Source organism: Eucyclogobius newberryi, unplaced genomic scaffold, assembly GCF_026437365.1.
Source record: "Eucyclogobius newberryi isolate DKJ021-1_F unplaced genomic scaffold, fEucNew1.0.hap1 SCAF_20, whole genome shotgun sequence".
NCBI classification, from domain to species: Eukaryota; Metazoa; Chordata; class Actinopteri; order Gobiiformes; family Gobiidae; genus Eucyclogobius; species Eucyclogobius newberryi.
Genome location: NW_027315835.1, coordinates 7,171,703 through 7,196,797, shown reverse-complemented (window position 1 = coordinate 7,196,797; position 25,095 = coordinate 7,171,703). Strand labels below are relative to the sequence as shown.

Here is a 25,095-nt window from a genome sequence, read left to right as displayed (position 1 = left end):
AAGTTCTTCTCTTTATTGTTTCAGTTCTTTTGAAATGCCTGAGGGTTTTCTTTTAATCCTGTTCATGGTGACCTCCTGTGAGAGGGTTTTGGGTTCAATTCAAACTAAATATTATGTCTAGAAATTAGGACATGTTTTAAATGTTTAATCAATAAATCTGATTCTTTAACCATTCTCGTGTGTGAAATCTTCAGTGAGTGAGACTGATGTTTTTTTTTTTTCTGCTCAGTTTTCTCTCTGGACATTTAACCTTTGACCTTTAAAGTGTCTAGTCTTTTCTTCTTCCATTGAATCCACTTGATCCACAGATTTGTCTGGGAAATGTTCCTCCCACAGAGACATAAAGATCAGGCCTTAAAGTAGCTCCTACACACACCAAACTGTACAAGAGTCTGGCAGAAGCACACAAGGTTCTGAGTCTCATTTATCACACTCTTATCTAAAAAGCATTAAAAAAAAAACGTTGCCAAAATCAAAAATAAAGTGTCTAAACCAGATTTGGAGAGACTTATCCATGCGTAGGCTGTAACGGCCTGATCACTGGTGATGATGATGACGATGATGATGATGAATATTATTATTATTTGCTCTTGCTCTTTGTTTGTGTTCTTTGTTTTAAAAAAATAAATTAAATAATATAAATAAATAATAATATTGATATAAATTACACCCTATTTAATGTTATCATTAATATTATTTGCTTGAGAAAAACAAAAACAAACAAAAATGCTCTATTGGAAATCACTGGAAGGCTCTAAATAAAAATGTATTTTCCTCGTTATATTTTTGCCTGTGTGGCACTAAAAGATTCACATATTGTACTTGTCTTTTTTGTCAATTGTTTTTCAAACAGCAGAGCGTTTACAGCCTGAAACATTCGTGACGTTTGTGTTGTTGTGTTGCTCTTATTAAACACACCATTTAAACCTCTCTCTCTCTCTCTCTCTCTCTCTCTCTCTCGTCGAGTCCATTTATGTTGTTTCTGCAGCAGAAGAAAAGCCCATTATCTCCACCACAGAATCACATTTATGAAACATATTCATCCAAACCCAGGGCCATTATTCCAGAGCCGCCTCCTCCCGGAATCGATCGAGACGTTTGGGTTTGTCTGGTTGTCAGGGTCCGGTCGTCAGGGTCCTGTCGTCAACGTCCAACAGATGTGGACGGTTTGGATATGTGTGCTTTTCACAGGTAAAGACGATAATAACCTTTTGTTATTACATACATTTATCAAGATTTACGCTCACTGTTATTGCTTAAATTGATTGAAATGGCAGAAAACGGCGATGAGGTTCAAACGTTTGAATATTTAATACTAAAAGTCAAAGGTATTTCAGAATATCTCTAGAGTCAAGTACTTTTCAGATTCATTATTATGATTTATTTCTGTTAAACGATGAATTGTTCTTAGAAGTCTGAATGCTAAAGAGCTTGGATTTATATTTGATAAAGATTCTTCTGCAGCTCGTCTTTTGTCTTTGAGATGAACAAAAGTGAAATAAGTGATTCTGATTTACGGGTTTTGTTTCTGGTTTATTTTGGTTAACAACAAATGGATGAAAGACGCAGATGAAAGAGAGAGAGATTATGTTTAAATGTGTCCAAAGGGTTTGAAACGGCTTCAGTTCCAGACGTGGAAGTCCAAGTCAAGTCCAAGTCAAGTCCACATCAGGACCAGGTCAAGTCCAGGTCAAGTCCAGGTCAAGTCAAATCCAGGTCAAGACCAGGTCAAGTCCAGGTCAAGTCTGAGTCAAGTCTGAGTCAAGTCTGAGTCAAATCCAGGTCAAGACCAGGTCAAGCCCAGGTCAAGTCAAATCTAGGTCAAGACCAGGTCAAGTCCAGGTCAAGTCTGAGTCAAGTCCAAGTCCAGGTCAAGTCTGAGTCAAGTCCAGGTCAAGTCCAGGTCAAGTCTGAGTCAAGTCAAGGTCAAGTCCTGGTCAAGTCCAAGTCAAGTCCAGATCAAGTCCAGGTCAAGTCCAGATCAAGTCCAGGTCAAGTCCAGGTCAAGTCCACGTCAAGTCTGAGTCAAGACCAGGTCAAGTCCAGATCAAGTCTGAGTCAAGTCTGAGTCAAATCCAGGTCAAGTCCAGGTCAAGTCTGAGCCAAGTCCAAGTCCAGGTCAAGTCTGAGTCAAGTCCAGGTCAAGTCTGAGTCAAGTCAAGGTCAAGTCAAGGTCAAGTCCAGGTCAAGTCTGAGTCAAGTCCAGGTCAAGTCCAGGTCAAGTCTGTGTCAAGTCCAGGTCAAGTCCAGGTCAAGTCTGTGTCAAGTCTGTGTCAAGTCCAGGTCAAGTCCAGGTCAAGTCTGAGTCAAGTCCAGGTCAAGTCCAGGTCAAGTCCAGGTCACGTCCAGGTCAAGTCTGAGTCAAGTCCAGGTCAAGTCTGAGTCAAGTCCAAGTCAAGTCCAGGTCAAGTCTGAGTCAAGTCCAAGTCAAGTCCAGGTCAAGTCTGAGTCAAGTCCAGGTCAAGTCCAGGTCAAGTCTGAGTCAAGTCCAGGTCAAAACCAGGTCAAGTCCAGGTCAAGTCCAGGTCAAGTCTGAGTCGCTGACCTTCAAGTCCACATTTTCAGCGTTTTTATTGTTTTTTTAATTGATCCTGAGGAAATATCAGAATGTAAATATTGTGTGTTTGTGTCTTTAATGTTTTATTCATGGAAACTGAAAGTGTGACCGGCTGAACACGGGAGAAGTCTGAACCCAGAGTCCAGGTCAAGAAAATCCTGATTTGTGGTTTCGAAAAGCGTCAAGTGAAACCAAATAAATACACAAATAAACTGAGCCTGACGTGTTTGACGGAGAGTGAATCTACACGCGACATACGAGAGGATTTCACACGGTTGTGGAGTTTAAATAAAGAGTCTTTAAAGGTGCACTATGTAACCTTTAGAGCGCTGGCTTGTCCATGTTAACCTGGAATATTCCACTGTATTATTCCACTGTATCATCTTGGATTTAGTCAGATATTTTGTTAAATTTGTTTTGAAAAAATATGATAATTTTAGTTTGATTTGTATGTGTATATATATATATATATATATATATATATATATATATATATATATATATATATATATATATATATATATATTGTAAATATAAATTCTAGTTTGCATATGCTAATCAAATATATATATATAGAAAGTTGCTAGTTAGTATTTCAATTAAATATATAAATTGTTGGGGAAAAATGGCTAGTTTGCTGAAAGAAATGCAAAAAAAAAGTTAGAAAAACAAGTTTGTAAAAAATGCAAGTTTGTAAAATAAATAAATATACATGAATAAAACAAAGAAACAACTAGACAAAATCTGCACAATATGCTCTAAATCCAGATGAATCCAATCCTGCGGCGCTTCTGTGGACTTGTGTTATTAATGGGGCAGAGTCATGATTGTCTCTCTCATGTTGATGCTTTCTAAACCGACCTAAATGCTTTCTCCGACCGCGGAACACGACACGAGCTACAGATGATCACAACGGACCACAAATGAAACCTTGTTGTTTCCTGGATGTGTTTTTGGACAGAGAGAAACAATAAGATGCAGTTTAGACGATAGAACTATCTTTAAAAATGATCCGAGAGTAAACACAATCCCAAGTGCACTATGGGATTGTGTAGTAGAAAGAACATTATGCCTAAATATTGTATTGTGACTTAAAGGTACACTGAGATGCTTCATTGAGAATATTACACATATAATTACCCAAAAATACTTTGTTAAGCGCGTGCGTGTACAACAGGGATGATTATCGGGTTAATCGATGAATGTGATTATTCAGGTCACAATATAATGGTAAAAAAAACACAAATAATCGTGGCAATTTTAGAAGCCTTTTTAGTTTAATCTATTGTCCAAAAAATGAACATAACTTTTTGATCTGGCTGTTTTTGTCATATTTCTGATCATTAGCATCACTGCCTCACGGTGTCATCTTTGAAGTATTTATTTATTTTGGCTCAACAAAAACCTCATATTAGGACAGAAAGTGGTGACATTAACAGTGAGTTGTTTAACCCAAGTGGTTCTCAAACTTTCTACATCAAACAGTATAATACGAGGTCTAAATGAGGCTTGAATCAGGTCTAATAAAGGACAAGACGATGACGAGGCAAGTTCTAAAGCAGGACTAACACAAAGAGGACAGAAATGTGGATTAAATGGACTTAACCGACAATTTATCTACAAAAGAATCTGCGTGCTCGCACTGCAGTTTGAGAACCAACGATGTCTCGTGTGCACGTTGAGAAGACCAAAGCGTTTAATGGTCAATCACGCTACACGGTCCACGACTGTTCTGCTCTGACACGTGCTACTGACTGTGTCCTGCAGGGGGCGTGCTGTCAGAGAAGACCACACGAGAGCGCGTTTAACGGTCCATCACGTTCAGACTGTTCCGCTCTGACACACGTGCTACTGACTGTGTCCTGCAGGGGGCGTATTGTCGGAGAAGACCTGCCGGTTCCATGATGTTCTGGACCACCTGAACCTGACGACGAGCAGGGAGCTTTACTACATGACGCGGCCCGTGAACAACCACACGCAGCCCACGCTGGTCACCATCGAGCTGAGCCTCTACGCCATCCTGGATGTGGTCAGTCATTAAAACGGAAAAGAACGGTTTAGTTGGGGATATTGGCGGGTTTCAAAATGCTTTTTTTCCCTCCTTTTGCCCTGGAACGCTGCTCGAACTGGGAATGCACGATTTCGCGGCGACGTCATCTTCCGGGACTCTCGCCCTAGTGACGAGCGCCACCATTTTGCGAGGGGTCGACAACTCCGTGGTAACCGCTGACCGACACGTACCATGCCAGAGCCTTCGTCAGTTTAATACAAAGTGTGCCGAAATCCTGCGTCGTCTTCGGGTGAAATAATCACTTGCACCAAAAAGAGGACTCCAAAATCCAAATGGACATAGGTATCTCTGCTTAGAAGACGCATCCAATCACTAGTTTGTCGGAAAACATATGTGAGCAATCGGTCGTGTGTGTGTCTGTCAGCGGTTACTGCGGAGTTGTTGACCCCTCGCAAAATGGTGGCACTTGTCACCAGGGTGAGAGTACTGCGAAATTGTGTATTCCGAGTTATAAACTGGAAGCTGGTCATTGGTCTTTCGCTTCAGATACGAAATCAACTGTGATGTGTCAGAGCCAGCTTAGCCAGCACGTTTAGCATGTCTTTAGCGCCGTGCTAATCTCGGGCTCTGTAACAAATGGACCACAATGTGTTTTTTCAGGTGGAGAAAGACCAGAAGTTCATCCCTTACGTCTGGACCGTCATGGTGAGCGCTATTTCAGACTCAGATGCTTGATATTAAAGCTCCACTGTGTAACTTTAGGAATGTTTTTGAGAAGGAAACTAAATTAAAACATGGCATAATATCTCAATTTTAGTTTGGCGTCATTTGTGGCCTTTAAAGTGACGTATGACGCATTTTTACGATTTTTGTTTGGTGTATTTATATCCGTCGTACATATAAATGATAGTTTTACCCCAATCGAGCAGGTATTTGTGGAGAAAATGTTGAAAAATCGGTGGAAAATGACAGGAAGTGACATCACACCAGAACACTCGTACAGGAAGTGACATCACACCAGGGACACTCGTACAGGAAGTGACATCACACCAGGGACACTCGTTCCAGTCAACGTTTATGCAGAATTTACTCTAAAGAAACACCTTTTTTGACTCTAAACACTAATTCAACAAAATAAAGTCGCTCTCGTATATTTTTATTTGTCAAATTTTTTAAATGTGACATTAGATGAGTTTTGGCCTGGTGTTTGCTGGGTAATTTCCTACTGTGATGTCATCAATTACAAACAGGAAGTGAAATTATAAACCTAAAAAATGTGCTATTCTGAGATAAAATTTTTTGAACATTCATACATATATTTTTTAGCACAATTCAAAATGTGTTTATCTTAACCGCATTTTAGTTCAATGAGTCATCCGACCCGTAGGGGGCGCTTCAATATCACGTTTTGTTTATGTTTTTTAATGACACGTTCATTATGTCTTGGCTTAAATCCAGAAATGGCAGAACGACTTCATCTCGTGGAACAAAGACGACTTCTGTGGCATCGACAAAGTGTCCATTCCCACCGAGGTTCTGTGGAAGCCCGACATCACCATTGAAGAGATGTATGACTCTACGGAGTAACTACATGTTTACTACAAACTATACTATACACCCGTGTCACAGACCGTTTGGCGTAACTACACTTTTACTACATTATACACCCGTGTCACAGACCGTTTGTCACCAGGCAACGCGACGAGATCCTACAAGGTCCGGTTCGCAAAGCATGAAAAAGACCTTAAGGTTTTGGCTTTTGGTTTCCTCTGGTTTTTATGGCTTCAGAAAGATCAACGTTGGTGGATCTCGATTTTCGACATTCCGTTCAAAACGTGGTGAACCTCCCCCGCCCCGCCCGTTCTCCCTCCGAGATTAGAACGAGTGTGAACAGTGTTTGGCCAACAGGGTGGAGAAGGACAAAGCCCCGCCCAGCCCTCACCTGTTCATCCGCTCCAATGGAGAGGTGGAGGTCCAGAACGACCAGGTGTTGGTCAGCACCTGCAGGATGAAGGTCCACCGCTTTCCCTTCGACACTCAGAGCTGCAGCCTGTCCTTCAAGTCCGTCATCCACACAGGTCATCCTCTGCTCCCTCTGACTGTCTCCTCTGCTCCTCTGACCATCTCCTCTGCTCCTCTGACCTTCTCCTCTGCGGCTCTGACCTTCTCCTCTGACCTTCTCCTCTGCTCCTCTGACCTTCTCCTCTGACCTTCACCTCTGCTCCTCTGACCCTCTCCTCTTCTCGTCTTCATCCACTCCCCCTCTCCTCTGCATCTTCTGCTCCTCTGACCTTCTCCTCTTCTTGTCTTCATCCTCTGCCCCCCTCCTCGTCATTGTCTACTTGTCTGACCCTCTCCTCTTCATCCTCTTCCCCCCTCTGCATCCTCTACTCCTCTGACCTTCTCCTCTGCTCCCCTGACCTTCTCCACTGCTCCCTCTGACCCTCTCCTCTGCATCCTCCCCATCCTCTGCCCCCCTCCTCTGCCTCCTCTGCTCCCTCTGACACTCTCCTCTTCATCCTCTCCTCCCTCTGACCTTCTCCTTTGCTCCTCTGACCCCCTCCTCTGCATCGTCTCTTATGCAGTCAAAGACATTCTCTTGGTGGCCAGTGAGAACTCGAAGGAGGCCACGGAGCAGTCTAAAGAGGTGATGAGGACGCAATACGAGTGGCTCTTCATCAACATTAAAATACTCAACACCACGACGGACGAGGACCAGGACATGGTGGTTTACACGGTACGTACCGGGACACTTCCCCCCCTGCTCCGGTGCGTTCCCGGGGTCCGCTGTGTTCCATTAGCGCGGCCCCAGAGTTAGCGCTAATGCATTTTTGATTGAGGAATTAGCATTAGCTTCCGAACATCACGACTGAGGGGAAAAACAGGGCGTTTTTGGCGACTGACAACCTCTCGACCAATCGTGAGCAACACCAAAACGTTGTTAGAAAACATGGTGTAGATTGCTACCGTTATCGATTAGCTCCCATTTATTTCAAGGTATTTTAAAGGTTGAATGGACAATTTTTTGGGCAGAAATCTAAGTCTTATTTCCTCGTGGTGTGGACTGCCGATTAGTCCTGGCACGTATCAATAATAAAACGCACGTATCGCTCTCCTGCAGACTCGTGCGGTTCGTCCCCACGTTTCCGCGTGCCTAAGCGCATGCATCTATCATAATATAGTTCCCTCAGTGTACGGGGCAAAATGAAGACGGAGAAAGACAGTTCGAGCTGACGCAGAAGTGGACAGAAATCTACAGGAGACGAGAGATGCGATGCGCTCCGTTGCGCTAAGAAACAAACGCACGTGTGTGTTGTATCAGTCCACACGGGGGAGTGCGCATGCGCACTTCCGCCTGCGTTCTCAAATCGCCGAACAATCGTCCATTGCGCCTTTAAGAGTCCATAACTAACTTACAGCTCAATTTTCTCAACACAAATGGTGAATCAAAACTATGTCTTTGTCGCCAATATTTTTTGAGCTATTTCGGCCAGATTTAAGACATGTTTTAGGAGTCTGTTAGCATGCCAGCACAGATCGCTAACGATAACAATCTACACAAAACAGCGCTACACGTTGTAATTCTTTCTAACTTCGCTCTGTTGTTCTTCTTGTGTGCTTGAGCGGTCGCCAAAACAGACCTGGATTTTCATCATTTGTGACGCTTGGACGCTAACACACACACTCTGCCATGAAAGCCACATTAGCGCCGATGCATGGAACGTCTTCTCTTCAGGTCAACATGAAGCGTCGCTCTCTGCTCTACATCGTGAACTTCCTGTTGCCGGTGATGTTCTTCCTGTGTCTGGACCTGGCCTCGTTCTTGGTGTCTCACGGAGGTGGAGAGAAGCTCACCTTTAAAGTCACCGTTCTGCTCGCCGTCACCGTTCTTCAGCTCATCCTCAACGAAATCTTGCCATCCTCCTCGGACCAAATCCCACTTATCGGTACAAACGGGTTTGTGGTTCAAATCCCCTACATCAAGCAGAAGCAGCACTAGCCTGGGCATCCAGAACCTGCTGCATTGAGTCTAGACAGTTCAAATCTGAGCTGCTAGTTATGACCATTTTCCCTTATGACCTTTTTGGTAGCATGTGTCTCTGAAAAGTGGAAAACATCAACCCTAGAATGTCCCTGTGCAGAACATTTGTTTAGAACCCTTTCTGATTCTGATTCAGATTCTAATAATTCGATTTTCTGAACATAGGCAATAATTCGGTAGCCCAACAAATAATAGTCTACATTTACAACTACAATTGAAGGCCTTGTTTAGATTATGATTTAAATTTGTAAGATTATCGCATAAAATTTTGATTTTCTCCATCATCTGAGGACCCCCGAACCCCCAGGTTGAGAACAACTTGGTGAATCTACTTCTAATCTAATTTAGTTTGAGACAGAACCTGTTCTTGACAATTTTTCTTTACAAAGTGCTTTGAAAAGCGTGGCTTCTGCGACACTTTCAGAACCAGTTACCGTTGTCCGGGTCTATCGCGAATCAGGTCCGTAGAATGAACGATTGTTGGAGTGAATATAACATGAGGTCCTCTGCTCCGACAGCGATGTACTGCATCGGGATCTTCGCTATGATGCTGGTGAGTCTGCTGGAGACGATCTTGGTCATGTACCTGATGAAGAAGGACGATCATCCAGTCGAGCATAAAGTGGAGGAGGAGGAGACCATGGGCTGCGTTACTGAGGACACCAGAGATCACGGCATGTTCGGTCACATCTTCCACCGAGGTACTGCACTCCATGCACTCCACACAATCCTCGTGAACCTCCGGCTAATGTTGAGGGATCTTCAGGGCCGATCACATGGGCATTCACACCTATAGATTCAAATCGTTTTCATCGGAGTTTTCACACTAGAGCAGACCGAGCAGCCGGACATGCGCTCGGTCAAACGATGAGTAGCTGCGTCTGATGGTGTGGACCAGTGAGACCGTTTAAAACCACTTAAATGCTTCATGTTTAGAAGTGCGACATGTATAAATCTCATAAGACAAAAGGAACGTATCGAATGCTTGAAGGTCTTTTCTGGACAGTAGGAATCACTCACACTCGCACGGCGCTGCTCCAGCGGCCGTGTCGTAGCAGCGCCGGGCGAGTGCAGTGGACTTTTCTGTGACCTCTGAACTCTGAACCTGTTCTATTTCCAGGCCTCGGTCACAGCGGGCACAATTACGATGCAGAAATGTCTTCAGGTGGGACAGAAGAGAATTTTCACCAAAACTCCTCTCAACTCAATGTAAGACGAGAGCATGGGCTCCGAACAGAGGTGAAAGGTTAGAGAGGAGACGTTTATCCAGCAGCTGTAAAAGCCTGTGGTTTGGACTGTTTGTTGTTTCAGTTTAAACGGCATCGATTTGAAGTCTCTCTTTCAATTTGAAATACATTTTAAAACCATTTAATTTGAAAACTGTGATTGATCAATTTAAGGGGGAAAAGGGATTCTGACCTGTCCAGCCCAATGTCACATGATCTGATCGTATGGCAACTAGAGCTCGACATCCTTTTGCGATTTCTCCGACAAGATTAGATTTGCCATTTGTGTTTGAATAAGATTGTGTTCGAATGTGAAATGCTTCCAGGAAACATGACAGAAAGACTGAAATATAAACTGACAAGACATTTGTGCAGATCTAAACCACAAGCTGTGCTGTTTGTGCGCAGAACAAGACAGGATGTTGTGTTGTTTGTGGAGGAAATGATGACACACAGTCCGAACCGCTCTTTATAACCTCCTCTCGTTTCCACGACGCCGGCCTTTCAGGACACGCGAGGCAAAGTGTCGGAGGAGAGCGTTGCCCTGGAGAAGATCCTGGACGAGCTGAAGCGTGTGGAGCACTCTCTGCTTCACCTGAGCAGACGCCACGAGGAGCCGGGAGAATGGACGCGGCTCGCCAAGAGGGTCAACAAGGTCTTCTTCGTGGTCTACGTGGGCGTGGTCACCACCTTCCTGGTTTACGTCTTCATCGAGTGGCAAAGGGAAGACTAACGCCAGTGGCATCAGTAAAACGTATATAAATAAAAACATAAAATAGAGGAATTAGAGCATATTAAAATCTGAATATTAGTCCCATTTTGACCATTGTTTTTTAAATGTGTCTCTTTTTAAGTCCTGAGGTCGAGACCCTTTAAGACGCTCAGAACCAGAACCACAACACGTGTTCAAAGCCCGACTGAGATCCCATCCAAACACTACTGTTTATGACAAAAAATAATGACAATAATCTACTATTAAATCAACAAATGCAGTAAAAATAGTAAATGTGTTTGAATCAGACGTGTTTTTACTTCATATTTTGTGATATTCTGAGTTTAATCCCAGTTTCTCCAGTGAAATCACATCATGTTCCACTGAAACTTTTTTTAAAGCGTTTATTATTTAATGCAACAATATGAATCCATAACGAGCTAATTTTCCTGTAAAACACCGCCCCCTGCTGCCAGACTCAAGCACTGCATGTGATCTTCATCGTAAACGTGAAATAAAAACGTTTGAACAAGAAAATGTCTTTTTATTATTTAAAAATTATTGTATGAAATTAAAGGTGCACTATGTAACTTTACGGTTCAGCTCGAGGAGCCTGGTTCTGTATTTGGGTGTGCAGACTTAGTATATAGAAGTATATAGAAATACATAAAAGTATATATAACTATATATACGTATACATAACTATATATACGTATATATAAGTATATACGTATATAGAAGTATATAGAGGCACACAGAAGTATTTGGAAGTATATAGAGGCAAATAGAAGTATATAGAAGTATGTAGAAGTATATAGAAGTATATAGAATTATATAGAAGTATATAGAAGTAAACCTCCCTAAAAAAATAAAAATACAGTCACACTTTGTTGTCTATTGTCGGGCCATAAAAGTAACTATAGTCATCAAAAAGGGATTATTGCAGTAAGTGACAATACGACTTCAAATAATGTGTTGCAAAACATTTTCTTACCAAATCAAACAGTCCAAACCAGGACTAAACCAGAACTAAAGCAGGCTTAAACCAGGACTAAACCAGGTCTAAAGCAGGTCTAAAGTAGGACTAAACCAGGTCCAAACCAGGACTAAACCAGGTCTAACCAAGGTCTAAACCAGGTCTAAACCAGATCTAAACCAGGACTAAACCAGGACTAAACAAGGACTAAACCAGGTATAAACCAGGACTAAACCAAGACTGACTTTAAACAGGGAAAGTTTCCATTAAACTTGTGTAAATTACTTTTATTTTTCAAATGTAAATATTTGATTCTTCCCCAAACATCTGATCAACTCATGATCAATTGAACAAATATTCTTAAACACTTCAACACAACAAGGACTTAAAGCGCCTTGAATGAAACAGAAGGAAACATTTGAAGACAAAAGTGTGTGTCGTCCTCCAGGCCACGACTCCAGACTTCTACCAGAGGATTGTGAGTTCAGATATCCATTAGAAACATTTGAATGCTTTGATTTGTTACAATGAGATGATTCAAACACATTTGTGTGTTTGTTCAGATCATCTTCACTCAACAGTCCATCATGAGGCCCAGAGTCAAGTCGTCCGTGTCGTTGGGAGCGTGAGTTCAAATACACCTCATCATCTTCTTCAACTGGAACATTCTGTGTCCTTCAACTCTCATCTGGGCTTTTCAAACTTCAACTAAAGTCAAGATCAATGATCGAAGCCGAGACTTGAACCCATAACCCTCTCGCAGGAGGTCACCATGAACAGGATTCAAATAAAGCTTCAGACATTTCAAAAGAACTGAAACAATAAAGAGAAGAACTTTGTACTTTCAGTCCAAAATGTAGTAAATAGTATCCACAGTTACATTTGACTGAAGTTCAGAACTTTTATTCTTGTTCTTAGTCACTTTGACCTCTGAAAGTCTCCACTGCAGTGAGGACCAGAGGAGCAGAGTTTGAACCTTCATAATTGGGAAAGGGACTGAAATGTGGAAACAGTTTCTCCCTGAAGCAGGAGCCGCTGAAGGAGAAGAGAAGATCTGCAGAATCTGCATCATAAAAGGAGACCAGACCCTCACTATAGTCCACAAACACCCCGACCTTCTGAGGAGCTCGCTGCAGATACAGAGGGACAGAAGGGTCTGTACAAGCTATGTACTCATCTTTTTTTTTTCAACCAGATGCACCAGAATCCATCCTCAGGACTTAGAGTGATCTTTCCATTCCTGTTGATGGACTCTTGGGCCACTCCTAAAGACCACTTAGTTTTCCCTTTGACCTGAACCTCAAAGTAAGACCTGCCTGAGGAGAAACTCTGCTTTCCCAGAACAGAAGGACAAGAATCAAACCTCAGAGGAGAATCTGGGAGGTCCTTCTTCACATCACCAACATGAACCTGTTTGAGATCATCCGACAGAACGAGCCATGGAGCTGCGGTGTCTAGATCCAGAGTGACGTCCACCACAAACTGCTGCACTCTCAGTAGTTCTAATCTTGAATGCAGTTTGTTAAAGTCTTCAGAGAGATGTTTCTTCAGCTCAGACAGAGCCCGGGCTGCACTGCCCTCACACTCCGGCTCAAAGCTCACGCTGCTCCACTCCTTCAGTCCAGCAGGGGGCGTGAGTGCAGGGCAGCTCTGTAGAAAGTGGAGGGGGTCTTGAGAGCGTGAGAGCCGCTCCGCCTCAGTGCTGCTCTTCTCCAGCTCACAGATCTCCTGTTCCAGCTGCTGCACCAGCTCCTGGGCTCGTTTGTGGCTCCGGCTCTGCTTCTCCTGCAGCTCCTCTAAGAACCGGTCCTGACGCCTCTGAACAGACTGCATGAGATCAGTGAAGGCCTGCAGCCCCACAGCCCTCTCTCTGTGGACCTCTGTGTCACTGAGCTCCACACAGCGCTGGATCTCCTGGACCTTCAGCCTCCTCTGCTCCACCATGTGCTGGCTCTGAGCCTGAGTGTGCAGCAGAGAGGACCTCCTGCTCTCACACGCCTCCTCCAGAGACAACAGCTCATGGTTCTTGTGCTCTAGAACGGAGCACGTGACGCACACGATTTTCTCATCAATTTCACAGAAGAGCTCCAGGGGGCGCTGGTGTGTGGGACACATCCTGTCTTCCAGGTTCTCCACAGGCTCCATCAGCTGGTGTCTTTTCAGCCCAGAGACTGTGAGATGAGGCTGGAGGTGGGTCTCACAGAACGAGGACAGACAGACCAGGCAAGACTTCAGGGCCTTCAGCTTGGGCTCAGAGCAGACGTCACATGACACATCTCCAGGTTTTGAACGCTTTGATTTTGACTTTTCAGCCTCTAGTTTAAACTGAGAGACCATCTCCAAGAGTAAACAGTTGACGCTGAGTTCAGGTCTTCTGTCATAGCTCTTGTTACACAGAGGACATGTGCAGGGCCCCTCAGGGGCCCAGGCCTCACAGATGCAGCGTTTGCAGAAGTTGTGTCCGCATGCAGTGGACACTGGCTCAGAGAACACCTCCAGACAGATGGAACACTGGAAAGTCTCCTCAGAGCTCCTTTCACTTGTGGAGGACATCTCTGAAACACAAGGTCAACATCAGTGACTCTAAAATCAGTCTTTTCCACCAGAAAAGTCAAACACCAGGAGGAAAAGTGAAACCTGCTGAACTCTCAAGAGTTTGTGAAGTCACAAAAATCACACACTTCATCTTCCTGACAAGGTCAGAGAAAGAGCTTTCATTTTGAAAGGTTCCAGGAGGTGATTAAGAAAACTGAACCAGACCAGACAAGTTATATTTTCCTAATAGAATAATACATTTGTACAAATATATTTAAAACAAGCCGTTGACTCTTGGTCATTGGAATAGAATCTTAAGTATATTTATTGATTTAAATCATCTTTACATTCTGCTCCAGTTTCACAGTTGGACATTAAATTCTAATAAACTTTTGAACTTTCAGGAGTAAAAACTGTTCCAGATCCACATTTGAAGAGAAAAAGAACAAAGACAAAATGAAGGACTTTAAGTTTGACTTTCACTTCCACAGAAATGACATTTCTTGCAGTTTATTTTGATATTTGACAAACTGATGTTGAGTTGAATGAACGAAGTGGTGACATAAAGTGCAGGATTGACAGCAGCAGCAGAAGTTTTCTCTTTAGTGGTATTAAATAAGAATAAGAGTGAGAATCACAGTGTAAGTGTGTGAAGCAGAAGAGAAATGGACCTGGAGCAGGACCAAGTACCAAACTACACCACCAATAGTAGTAGTAGTTGTAGTAGCAGTAGTAATAGCAGTAATAGTAGTGGGCCTAGTAACACTGACCTGTGCTGGAGCAGATTGTTGAGGGTTTGAAGCTGCTGAGGTGCCTTTGAGCAAACGCACACTGTTTCCTGCTTCAGTCTGTGAGAGCAGAGGGAGGAGTCAGGGAGGCAGAGGGAGGAGTCACAGAGGCAGAGGGGTGAGGTACAGGTGAGACAGGTTTATCTGTGAGTCATGCTGCAGATCTTGACATTGGCAAATTATTTTGTAGAGCACAATTCAAAGTGCTTCACAACAGGAAACAGATGCGTCAAAATCACAAAACATTCATTTCTATTCATTAAGCTGTTACGCCTATTTCGCCCCATGCACAATGGTTGAACCCAAATGGCATTGCTTATTGAACGAGGATCTTACGTTCCACATGTTAGTGTGCTATCATTAGAAAGCTTAGGCCTTCTAGTTTCTGCAGATGTGCAGATGACACACTGTCAGGGCTTCAGAACTTACACTACAGAAGCCCAAACATTCAAAATACATCCTTTTTTTAGTCTCGCCTGAATATTGTCAATTTGTAATGGTCCTGAGCATGACATACTTCATTGTGTGCTTATGCTGTTCACTGTACATGATGTTTATCATGACAACAACTGTGTAAAGTTTCAGATCTCTGGGAACAGGCATTTTGGTGCTGTTGACCTTTTTGTATCAAAAAGTCTATTCGGAACAAGTGATCCAAATATGTGCCAACTGTGCCAAACTGTTTTATTACAATTTTAGCTCCTCTATGATAATAAAACATTTGATGTTTTGTAGGCCACTAATACCTATTATAACTGCTAAAAACAATGTATGTGAAAATGTGTAAATTTGAGTTTACCCATGAATTTCCCATATAGAGGTGAAAAAAGAAAATTAATAATGTTTTTATTTTATTTTCTAACAAAATGCGCGTCCAAAAGGCTAACAAAATCAGAAAACGTGATTCGTAAAATCTAGTCGCCTCCTGCCGAGAAATCTGGCTCGACGATTCAGTGTGAGGAAGCCCTAAATCCCACCCACCGTTTGAAAGCTTGGCTCATTGGCTAGAATAATATGTCAATCAAAGTGTTCTACGTCATCTTAAGCACGTGCAATCTGGATGTAAACAAGAAGACCGCATGCGTCGGAAGCGGCTCATTTTTTCCCCCGGAGACTGTAAAAAAACGTGGACAGAATTCATGGATGGTCTCATTCTGTAGCTAACAGTCGGAAGAAAAGATCGATGCCAAACATCATCTTATAACTCGAGTGTTGGTCATGAATATTTTCACAGAAGAAAACTTTGTTTACTTGACAATATCTCAAAATTGGATTACTTCAGGAAAAATACAAGTGGATATTGTTTTTCTGTGGATTATTACGGATGGAACGAGTCCACTTACTGAAGGAGTGAACGTGGATGAGGCCGTCATAATTCGCAAAACAGGTAAGACATTTTGATGAAAAGTTGAGACTTTATGACAAATTATTGGAAATTGCTTCTTGGGGCATATTATTCAATGTAAATCAATGACATATTTGTTTTGTTGAGAAAATTATCTTTAAAATGATGTATAACGTGCTGGTATTGACAACGAAAAGAAAAGTGATGATGTTATAGAACTTTTGAAATATGGTAATCGCCCGCGCGAGGGCGGGTGGATGTGAACAGGTTAAATTCAACTGCTTTGTTGACAAGAATCATACATTTTGTCTGTACTTAGTGATTTTTGTGGGCTCATTTAAAAAATGCTATGGCCGAGTCAAAAATCCAGTTTTTCATGATTTATTTAGTGCAAAAAAGTGAAGAAGAATAAACAAACCCTCGTTCTATATACAAAGTGCAAAAAAAAATAGGACAAACATATTTGCACTTTGACATCCGGAATTTTAGGTTCTCGGGTTTCTGTTTACTGCCCAGGTGCTGCTAGCTCTGCATCCACACTCCATCTCATTTGGCAACTAAAACAGCCCTGCTTAAATACTCTTATGCCCCTCCCACAGGCATACATTACCCAACCAAAATTAATGTTATAAAATCAACACAATTCTGCCCAAGTTAATACGTAAAAAATATACCCCAGATAAATCAGAACATTACTCCACCATTCCTTCGCTGAATGGGCAGCTCTACTGCAAGTAAATAACAAAACACTAACAAATAAACCCCTATGATCACATGATCATTCCTACCACGCTGTACGATAAAATGCGCCCCGTTTGTGAAATACGCTCATTTGGTAAAGTATTCATTCATTTCCAGAAAAGGGGTCGATGTCATGATTATGTTCTCACAAACCTTCAGATTAACAAGCAAAATTAGATTTTAATACATTAATTAATTTAGATATTTTATTATAGAATTGTTAAATGCCTAATACAGGATGGTGTCCCACATAACTCTAATAAACTCTAATAAACATACCCACACTCATGCAGTGTATCACTAATGTTGAGTTATGGATCTAAGCAAACAAAATATGTTGTGATGGAAATAATACCAAAAGTCCATGATTTGCTGAGCCGTCTTCAAAACTCGCTTCCTTTTTGTGCGATTGCTGTGATACAGAAAAAGGTGCCACATTTTTCTTTATTTTTTACTAGTCGAATGTATTGCATATGCATACATTATTTTTCTAAGCTAAATAGAACGTTTAAAAGGCCGTAAGGTGAATACTTAATAGCTGCAAGTTGTCCAATATTATAGTATTAATACCGAAAGTATTTTAATTTGTCTGCGATTATCCAGGAATTAGAAAATACTAAGTGTCCCTTTCCTCTCTCTTCTGTGACTTGAACAGGCCACAGACCCTCGCTGATTTATGACTCTTTATCTGGGCTCTGGGCTAGATGCTTCTCTACCAGAGACCAGGACTGAGTCATTCAAATTCTGAGAGAGACGTCTCAATGATGTCACTTCCCTAAGCCCGCCTACCGACGCCGCTCTGTGTGTGAACACTGCTTGTTCCTCCCACTGAGAGAAGAAGGACAGTAGAAAACCACCAACTGGAAGCGTTCTGTGAGATTGGTTAATGTTTATTGAAAACAAAACCTACACCTCTCAATTTTGCACTGTCGCCCTCAGAGGCAACTGTTGTTGTGATTTTGGGCGTTACAAAAATAAATTGAATTGAAAATTGAATAAATGGTTAGGTCCCATTGTACATCAGCGATCTGATCACACCGTACACTCCCTCTCGCTCACTAAGGTCTTTGGATCAGAAAATGCTGTTGGTGCCACTCGTTTTGGGACCAGAGGAGACAGATCCTTCCAGGCTGTTGCCCCCAGACTCTGGAACGATTTTCCGCTCACCCTACGGTCACTGGACTCTGTTGTTGCTTTTAAGGGTCAGCTTAAAACCTTATTATTTAGTCAAGCATTTTAATTGCATTTGCTTTAGGGACTGATCTGACTGTATATTGTTGTATATTTATTGCTCACTGTAAGTTTTTTGTGTTTTTATTGTTTTATTCTGTGTTTGTGACGCACTTTTTGACTTCTGTCTGTGAAAAGTGCTATACAAATAAAATGTACTTACTTACTTACTTACTTATTTGAAGAAAATCATGTGAAATTAACTAATTCTGTACCGAGCAATTCTTCTATGCAGGACAGACAAGATGTCAAACCGGGTGACTGAATATTCATCCGAGTGATAGAGAAAAGAGCTGGTCCAGCCAGCGGTGGGAAGAACCTTACCGAGTTCTACTGACAGCGGAGAGAGCAATCTAGATTCACCAAAGCCACTGTAAAAAGCAACGGCTCCTGAGTTATCTGTAATAAGTACATTAACAAATACTCCGACGGCCTGTATAGGTCCGGTAAAGTAACATTTGACCTATAACAGTTACTATTGGAATTGGGCAGACATGCTCAGGAGATATAAAGCTCTCGTGATATCTTTGCTCACTTCTTTGGCTATTTTCACCGCCATTTTGTATAAATTAGATCTTGTGTAATAATTTAGTGATAACGGCCATTAAGGGAAACCTGAAGAAATTAGACAGTTGCTGTTTAAGGGAGACAAGTCAGAGGATGATTTAGGACAAGACTTTTTCCCCAATACAGGACATTAGAGTAAGAGTGAAGAAGAAGAGAATGTACTGTAAATGACAGACAACAAATCACCCTCTGAGTGTAAGTGCGGATGAATGTGACAAGGAACATCAAAAGAAGTGGTGTCCACAGGATCGTTCAAATGATAAACAGGAGGGAAAAGATGGGCGAATCACTCTCACTCTGTTGAAAGCTCACATGAGGATCATGGACTTTTCTGTGACCTCTGAACTCTGAACGTTTAAACTTGTTCTGTTTCCAGCCCTCGGTCACAGCTCATTTACGACGCAGAAATATCTTCTGGTGTGACAGAAGAGATGCATTTTCTCCAAAACTCCACTCAACTCAATGTAAGACGTGAGCATGGGCTCCGAACAGAGGTGAAAGTTAGAGAGGAGACGTTTATCCACCAACAGTGGTCCTATTGTAAAAGCCTGTGGTTTGGACTGTTTGTTTTTTCAGTTTAAACTGCACCAATTTGAAGCCTCTCTTTTACTTTGAAATACATTTTAAAACCATTTAATTTTCTATTTTTTATTTGAAAATTGTGATTGCGATTTAAGGGGGATTCTGACCTGACCTGCCCAATGTCACATGATCTGATCGTATGGCAACAAGAGCTCGACATCCTTTGGCAATTATAGATTAGAAAAAGATTACCGTATTTTCCGGACTATAAGTGGCACCTTTTTTCATAGTTTTCAGGCCCTTGGACCCAACGCAGGCCCTTGGACCCCACGCAGGCCCTTGGACCCCACGCAGGCCCGTCTCCTCAGGATCACAGCTTCTGGTTCCGTTCGTATGACTGCACTTCACAGGCTGAATTTCATCTTAGAATTAACTCTAGCACACATCTAGATAGATCTAGAACCATCATGTCTAGTGTTTTCCATCTGTTATTGACTCATTTGCATATTCATAATTCATATTTATCTGTTCGGGTGCACGGTGGCAAAGGCGGTTAGCGCTCTTACCTCCCAAGAAGGAGATCATGAGTTCGATTCCCGGACCAGACCAACATCACATGATCTCTCTGGGTGGAGTCTGCATGTTCTCCCTGTGTTACCGTGGGTTCTCTCCGGGTTCTCCGGCTCCTCCCACCGTCCAAAGACATGCATGACTCAAAATTGACCCTAGTGAATGAATGTGAGAGTGAAGTGAACATGAATGGTTATCTGTGTGTCTATGTCTATGTCTGTCAGCCCTGCGACAAGTTGGCCACTGTCCAGGGTGTACCCCGCCTAAGGCCCAAAGTCACTGGGATAGGGTCCAGTCACCCGTGACCCCGAAAGGGAACAAGCGGTAGAAAATGGATGGATGGATATTTATCTGTTTAATTATTTGGTCATTAAATCTTCATAACCCACATTTCCTTCAAAAGAAGGAAATTGAATGTTCCTTCATTTCCAGAAAAGGGGTCAATGTCACGATTACGTTCTCAAACCTTTAGATCAACGAGCAAATTCATTTCTAATTAATGAATTAATCTAGATATCTGATTATAGAGTTGTTAAAATTGCCGATTATCCGGCTGGTGCCCCATTCTACTCTTAAAAATACGATTCAACTTACTCACACTTATGCAGTGTGTCATGTTTGAATTCTTGAACAATTCTTGAATCAATATCAACCTGAATGCCCCGCCTCCTTCACAAGTGGGTGGACATTCATAACCTTACAGTACTTGTACTAGTATAATACCCTACAGTTACGTTAACTTACCAGACACTTACCACAGTTCTGTCTGTGCCTCATGTAGCTGAAGGTGTTAGCGTTAGCATATGTACACCTATTCACAGTGTTCTCTAATCTGTTATTATTTTAAACTGCATTTCAGGATTCAATTTCTGTTCTTGGTCTTGGAGTTTAGCAAATACATTTCCCTCTAAAATGCGACTTATACTCCAGTGCAACTTATATATGTTTTTTTTCTATTTTTTGGCTGGTGCGACTTATAATCCAGAAAATACGGTAGATTTGCCATTTGTGTTTGAATAAGATTGTGTTTGAATAGGAAATGCTTCCAGGAAACATTACAGAAAGACTGAAATATAAACTGAAGACGATTGTGCAGATCTAAACCACAAGCTGTGCTGTTTGTGCGCAGAACAAGACAGGATGTTGTGTTGTTTGTGGAGGAAATGATGACACACAGTCCGAACCGCTCTTTATAACCTCCTCTCGTTTCCATGACTCCGGCCTTTCAGGACACAAAGTGTCGGAGGAGAGCGTCGCCCTGAAGAAGATCCTGGACGAGCTGAAGCGTGTGGAGCACTCTCTGCTTCACCTGAGCAGACGCCACGAGGAGCCGGGAGAATGGACGCGGCTCGCCAAGAGGGTCAACAAGGTCTTCTTCGTGGTCTACGTGGGCGTGGTCACCACCTTCCTGGTTTACGTCTTCATCGAGTGGCAAAGGGAAGACTAACGCCGAGTAAACGCGCCGTCGCCGGACTCGTTCTCGTCGCTCCAGTTCCGTCTTCACCGCGATAGATCTTCTGCTCGACTTTGATTCCAGCAGCTATTGCTTTTAGCCTTATTTAAGCGGCGTCACACCAGCCGCTGTCGCTAGGGGAAGGTGTATGAATCATGTGAATGTGTTTTAAGTTCAGTCATGAAGAGTGAAGTGAAGAGCCTTTGTTTTTGTTCTTTTATTCTTTATTAGAACAACAACAACAACAACAACACAACAACAACAGACAAACACAAAGAACGAGCTGGACCAGAGAGAACAAGTAAAGGAGTAAAAGTAGAAAATAAGGGAGTGGCATCAGAAAAACATATAGAAATAAAAACATAAAATAGAGGAATTAGAGCATATTAAGATCTGAATATTTGTCCCATTTTGACCATTGTTTTTTAAATGTGTCTCTTTTTAAGTCCTGAGGTCGAGACCCTTTAAGACGCTCAGAACCAGAACCACGACACATGTTCAAAAACATTTTTTAAAGCGTTTATTATTTAATGCAACAATATGAATCCATAACGAGCTCATTTTCCTGTAAAACACCGCCCTCTGCTGCCAGACTCAAGCACTGCATGTGATCTTCATCGTAAACGTGAAATAAAAACGTTTGAACAAGAAAATGTCTTTTTTATTATTTCAAAATATTGTATGAAATTAAAGGTGCACTATGTAACTTTAAAGTTCAGAGTATATAGGAGTATATGTAAGTATATAGAAGTGTATATATAAGCATATAGAAGTATATAGAAGTATATAGAAGTATGTAGAAGTATATAGAAGTATATAGAATATAGATTATATAGAAGTATATAGAAGTATATATAAGCATATATAAGTATATATAAGCATACAGAATTATATAGAAGTATAGGAGGAGTGGGGTCCATCATCCAAAAACCTCCCTAAAAACATAAAAATACAGTCACACTTTGTTGTCTATTGTCGGGCCATAAAAGTAACTATAGTCATCAAAAAGGGATTATTGCAGTAAGTGACAATACGACTTCAAATAATGTGTCTAAACGAGGACTAAACCAGGTCTAAACCAGGACTAAACTAGGTCTAAACCAGGACTAAGCCAAGTCTAAACCAGGACTAAACCAGGATTAAACCAGGACTAAACCAGAACTTAACCAGGTCTAAACCAGGACTAAACCGGGACTAAACCACTACTTCCACCTCCGCCGCATCGCCAAAATCCGACACTGCCTCACCCTCCCCGCTGCTGAATCCCTCATCCATGCCTTCATCTCCTCCCGCCTTGACTACTGCAACTCCCTCCTCACTGGCATCTCCTCCCATTCCCTCCATAGACTCCAAATGGTCCAAAACTCCGCTGCCCGCCTCCTCACCCACACCCGGTCCCGTGATCACATCACTCCCGTTCTCCGCTCTCTCCACTGGCTCCCCATCAAGCAGCGCATAAACTTTAAAATACTCCTCCTCACCTTCAAAGCTCTTCACCACCTTGCCCCCCCCTACCTGTCTGACCTCCTCATCCCCCACCGCCCCACCCGAGCTCTCCGATCCTCCTCCTCTCTCACCCTGACTGCACCAACATCCCGACTCAAAACTTTTGGCGACAGAGCATTCTCCCGAACAGCACCCCGACTCTGGAACTCCCTCCCCCAACCTGTCCGCCACTCTCCCTCACTCACAACATTCAAATCCCGCCTAAAAACATACCTCTTCACCCAAGCCTATGACCTCCCCTACCCCTAGCCTCCTCTACCCCATTGCCTACACTTCTACCCCCTGTTACATCCCCATCTTTTTCTCTCTACTTCTTCTGTCTTGTTCATTTTATCTGTATATTAATGTGTTCTGTACGTGTTGTCCCCCCTGTCTGTAAATACCCCCCCCCCCCCTTTTTTATTATGTTCAGCGTCTTTGGGTCACTGAAAAGCGCTATATAAATAAAAGTTATTATTATTATTATTATTAAACCAGGACTGAATCAGGACTAAACCAGGACTGAACCAGGTCTAAACCAGGTCTAAACCAGGACTAAACCAGGACTAAACCAGAAAAAACCCAGGTCCAAATAGAGTCTAAACCAGGTCTAAACCAGTTCTAAACTAGGACTAAATCAGGACTAAACCCGGACTAAACAAGGACTAAACCAGAACCTAACCAGGTGTAAACCAGGACTAAACCAGAACTTTACCAGGTCTAAACCTGGACTAAACCAGGACTAAATCAGGACTAAACCAGGTCTGAACCAGGACTAAACCAGGACTGAACCAGGTCTAACCCAGGACCAAACCAGGTCTAAACCAGGACTAAACCAGGACTAAACCAGGTCTAAACCAGGACTAAACCAGGACTAAACCAGGACCAAACCAGGTCTAAACCAGGTCTAAACCAGAACTAAACTAGGTCCAAACCAGGACTAAACCAGGTCTAAACCAGAACTAAACCAGGTCTAAACCAGGACTAAACCAGGTCCAAACCAGGACTAAACCAGGTCTAAACCAGGTCTAAACCAGGACTTAACCAGGTCTAAACCAGGACTAAACCAGGTCCAAACCAGGACTAAACCAGGTCTAAACCAGGTCTAAACCAGGTCTGAACCAGGTCCAAACAGGGACTAAACCAGGACCAATCCATCCATCCATCCATTTTCTGCCGCTTATCCGGGGCCGGGTCGCGGGGGCAGAAGTCTGAGCAGGGACTCCCATACTTTCTTCTCCCCAGACATTTCCTCCAACTCCTCCGGGGGGATCCCGAGAAGTTCCCAGGCCAGCCGAGAGATATAGTCTCTCCAGCGTGTCCTGGGTCTTCCCCGGGGCCTCTTCCCGGTGGGACATGCCTGAAACACCTCCCGAGGGAGGCGCCCAGGAGGCATCCGGAAAAGATGCCCGAGCCACCTCAGCTGGCTCCCCTCGACGTGGAGGAGCAGCGGCTCTACTCCGAGCTCCCCCCGTGTGGCCGAGCTCCTCACCCTATCTCTAAGGGAGCGCCCAGCCACACGGCGGAGGAAACTCATTTCGACCGCTTGTATCCGTGATCTTATTCTTTCGGTTACTACCCAAAGCTCATGACCATAGGTGAGGGTAGGAACGTAGACCGACCGGTAAATCGAGAGCTTTGCCTTTCGGCTCAGCTCCCTCTTCACCACAACGGTCCGATGCAGCTGCACTGATCCAACTGTCAATCTCACGCTCCATCCTTCCCTCACTCGTGAACAAGACCCCGAGATACTTGAACTCCTCCACTTGGGGCAAGGATACCCCACCCACCTGAAGAGGGCAAGCCACCTTTTTCCGGTCGAGAACCATGGCCTCGGATTTGGAGAGTGCTGATCCTCATCCCAGCCGCTTCACACTCGGCTGCAAACCGTCCCAGTGCATGTTGCAGGTCCGGGTTTGATGGAGCCATCAGGACAACATCGTCTGCAAACAGCAGAGATGGAATCCTGTGGTCCCCAAACCGGACATCCTCCGACCCCTGACTGCGCCTAGAAATTCTGTCCATAAAAATTATAAACAGAACCGGTGACAAAGGGCAGCCCTGGCGGAGTCCAACATGCACTGGGAACAGGTCTGACTTACTGCCGGCAATGCGAACACAGCTCCTGCTCCGGTCATACAGGGACCGGACAGCCCTGAGCAAACGGCCCCGGACCCCGTACTCCCGGAGCACCCCCCAAAGGACACCCCGAGGGACACGGTCGAAAGCCTTCTCCAGATCCACAAAGCACATGTGGACTGGTTGGGCAAACTCCCATGAACCCTCGAGCACCCGATGGAGAGTATAGAGCTGGTCCAGTGTTCCACGACCGGGA

At 43.2% G+C, this 25,095-nt stretch overlaps 2 protein-coding genes and 1 pseudogene across 2 annotated transcripts in view; 1 reads left to right on the top strand and 2 right to left on the bottom strand.

Annotated features, from left to right (window-relative positions):
* The window catches only part of lhpp (phospholysine phosphohistidine inorganic pyrophosphate phosphatase), a 420,402-nt gene that overhangs the window by 128,568 nt on the left and 266,739 nt on the right, over positions 1–25,095 (bottom strand). The gene's annotated exons all lie outside the window — the stretch shown is intronic.
* Positions 4,220–11,085, top strand: LOC140369473 (5-hydroxytryptamine receptor 3A-like). The gene is made up of 10 exons (XM_072456818.1): positions 4,220–4,301; positions 4,417–4,586; positions 5,229–5,273; positions 6,027–6,136; positions 6,477–6,646; positions 7,154–7,305; positions 8,305–8,515; positions 9,129–9,311; positions 9,731–9,856; positions 10,322–11,085. The coding sequence occupies exons 1-10, from the start codon at positions 4,220–4,222 to the stop codon at positions 10,567–10,569; spliced, it is 1,497 nt and encodes a 498-aa protein (XP_072312919.1). The 3' UTR covers positions 10,570–11,085.
* Positions 11,775–14,077, bottom strand: LOC140369319 (E3 ubiquitin-protein ligase TRIM21-like; annotated as a pseudogene).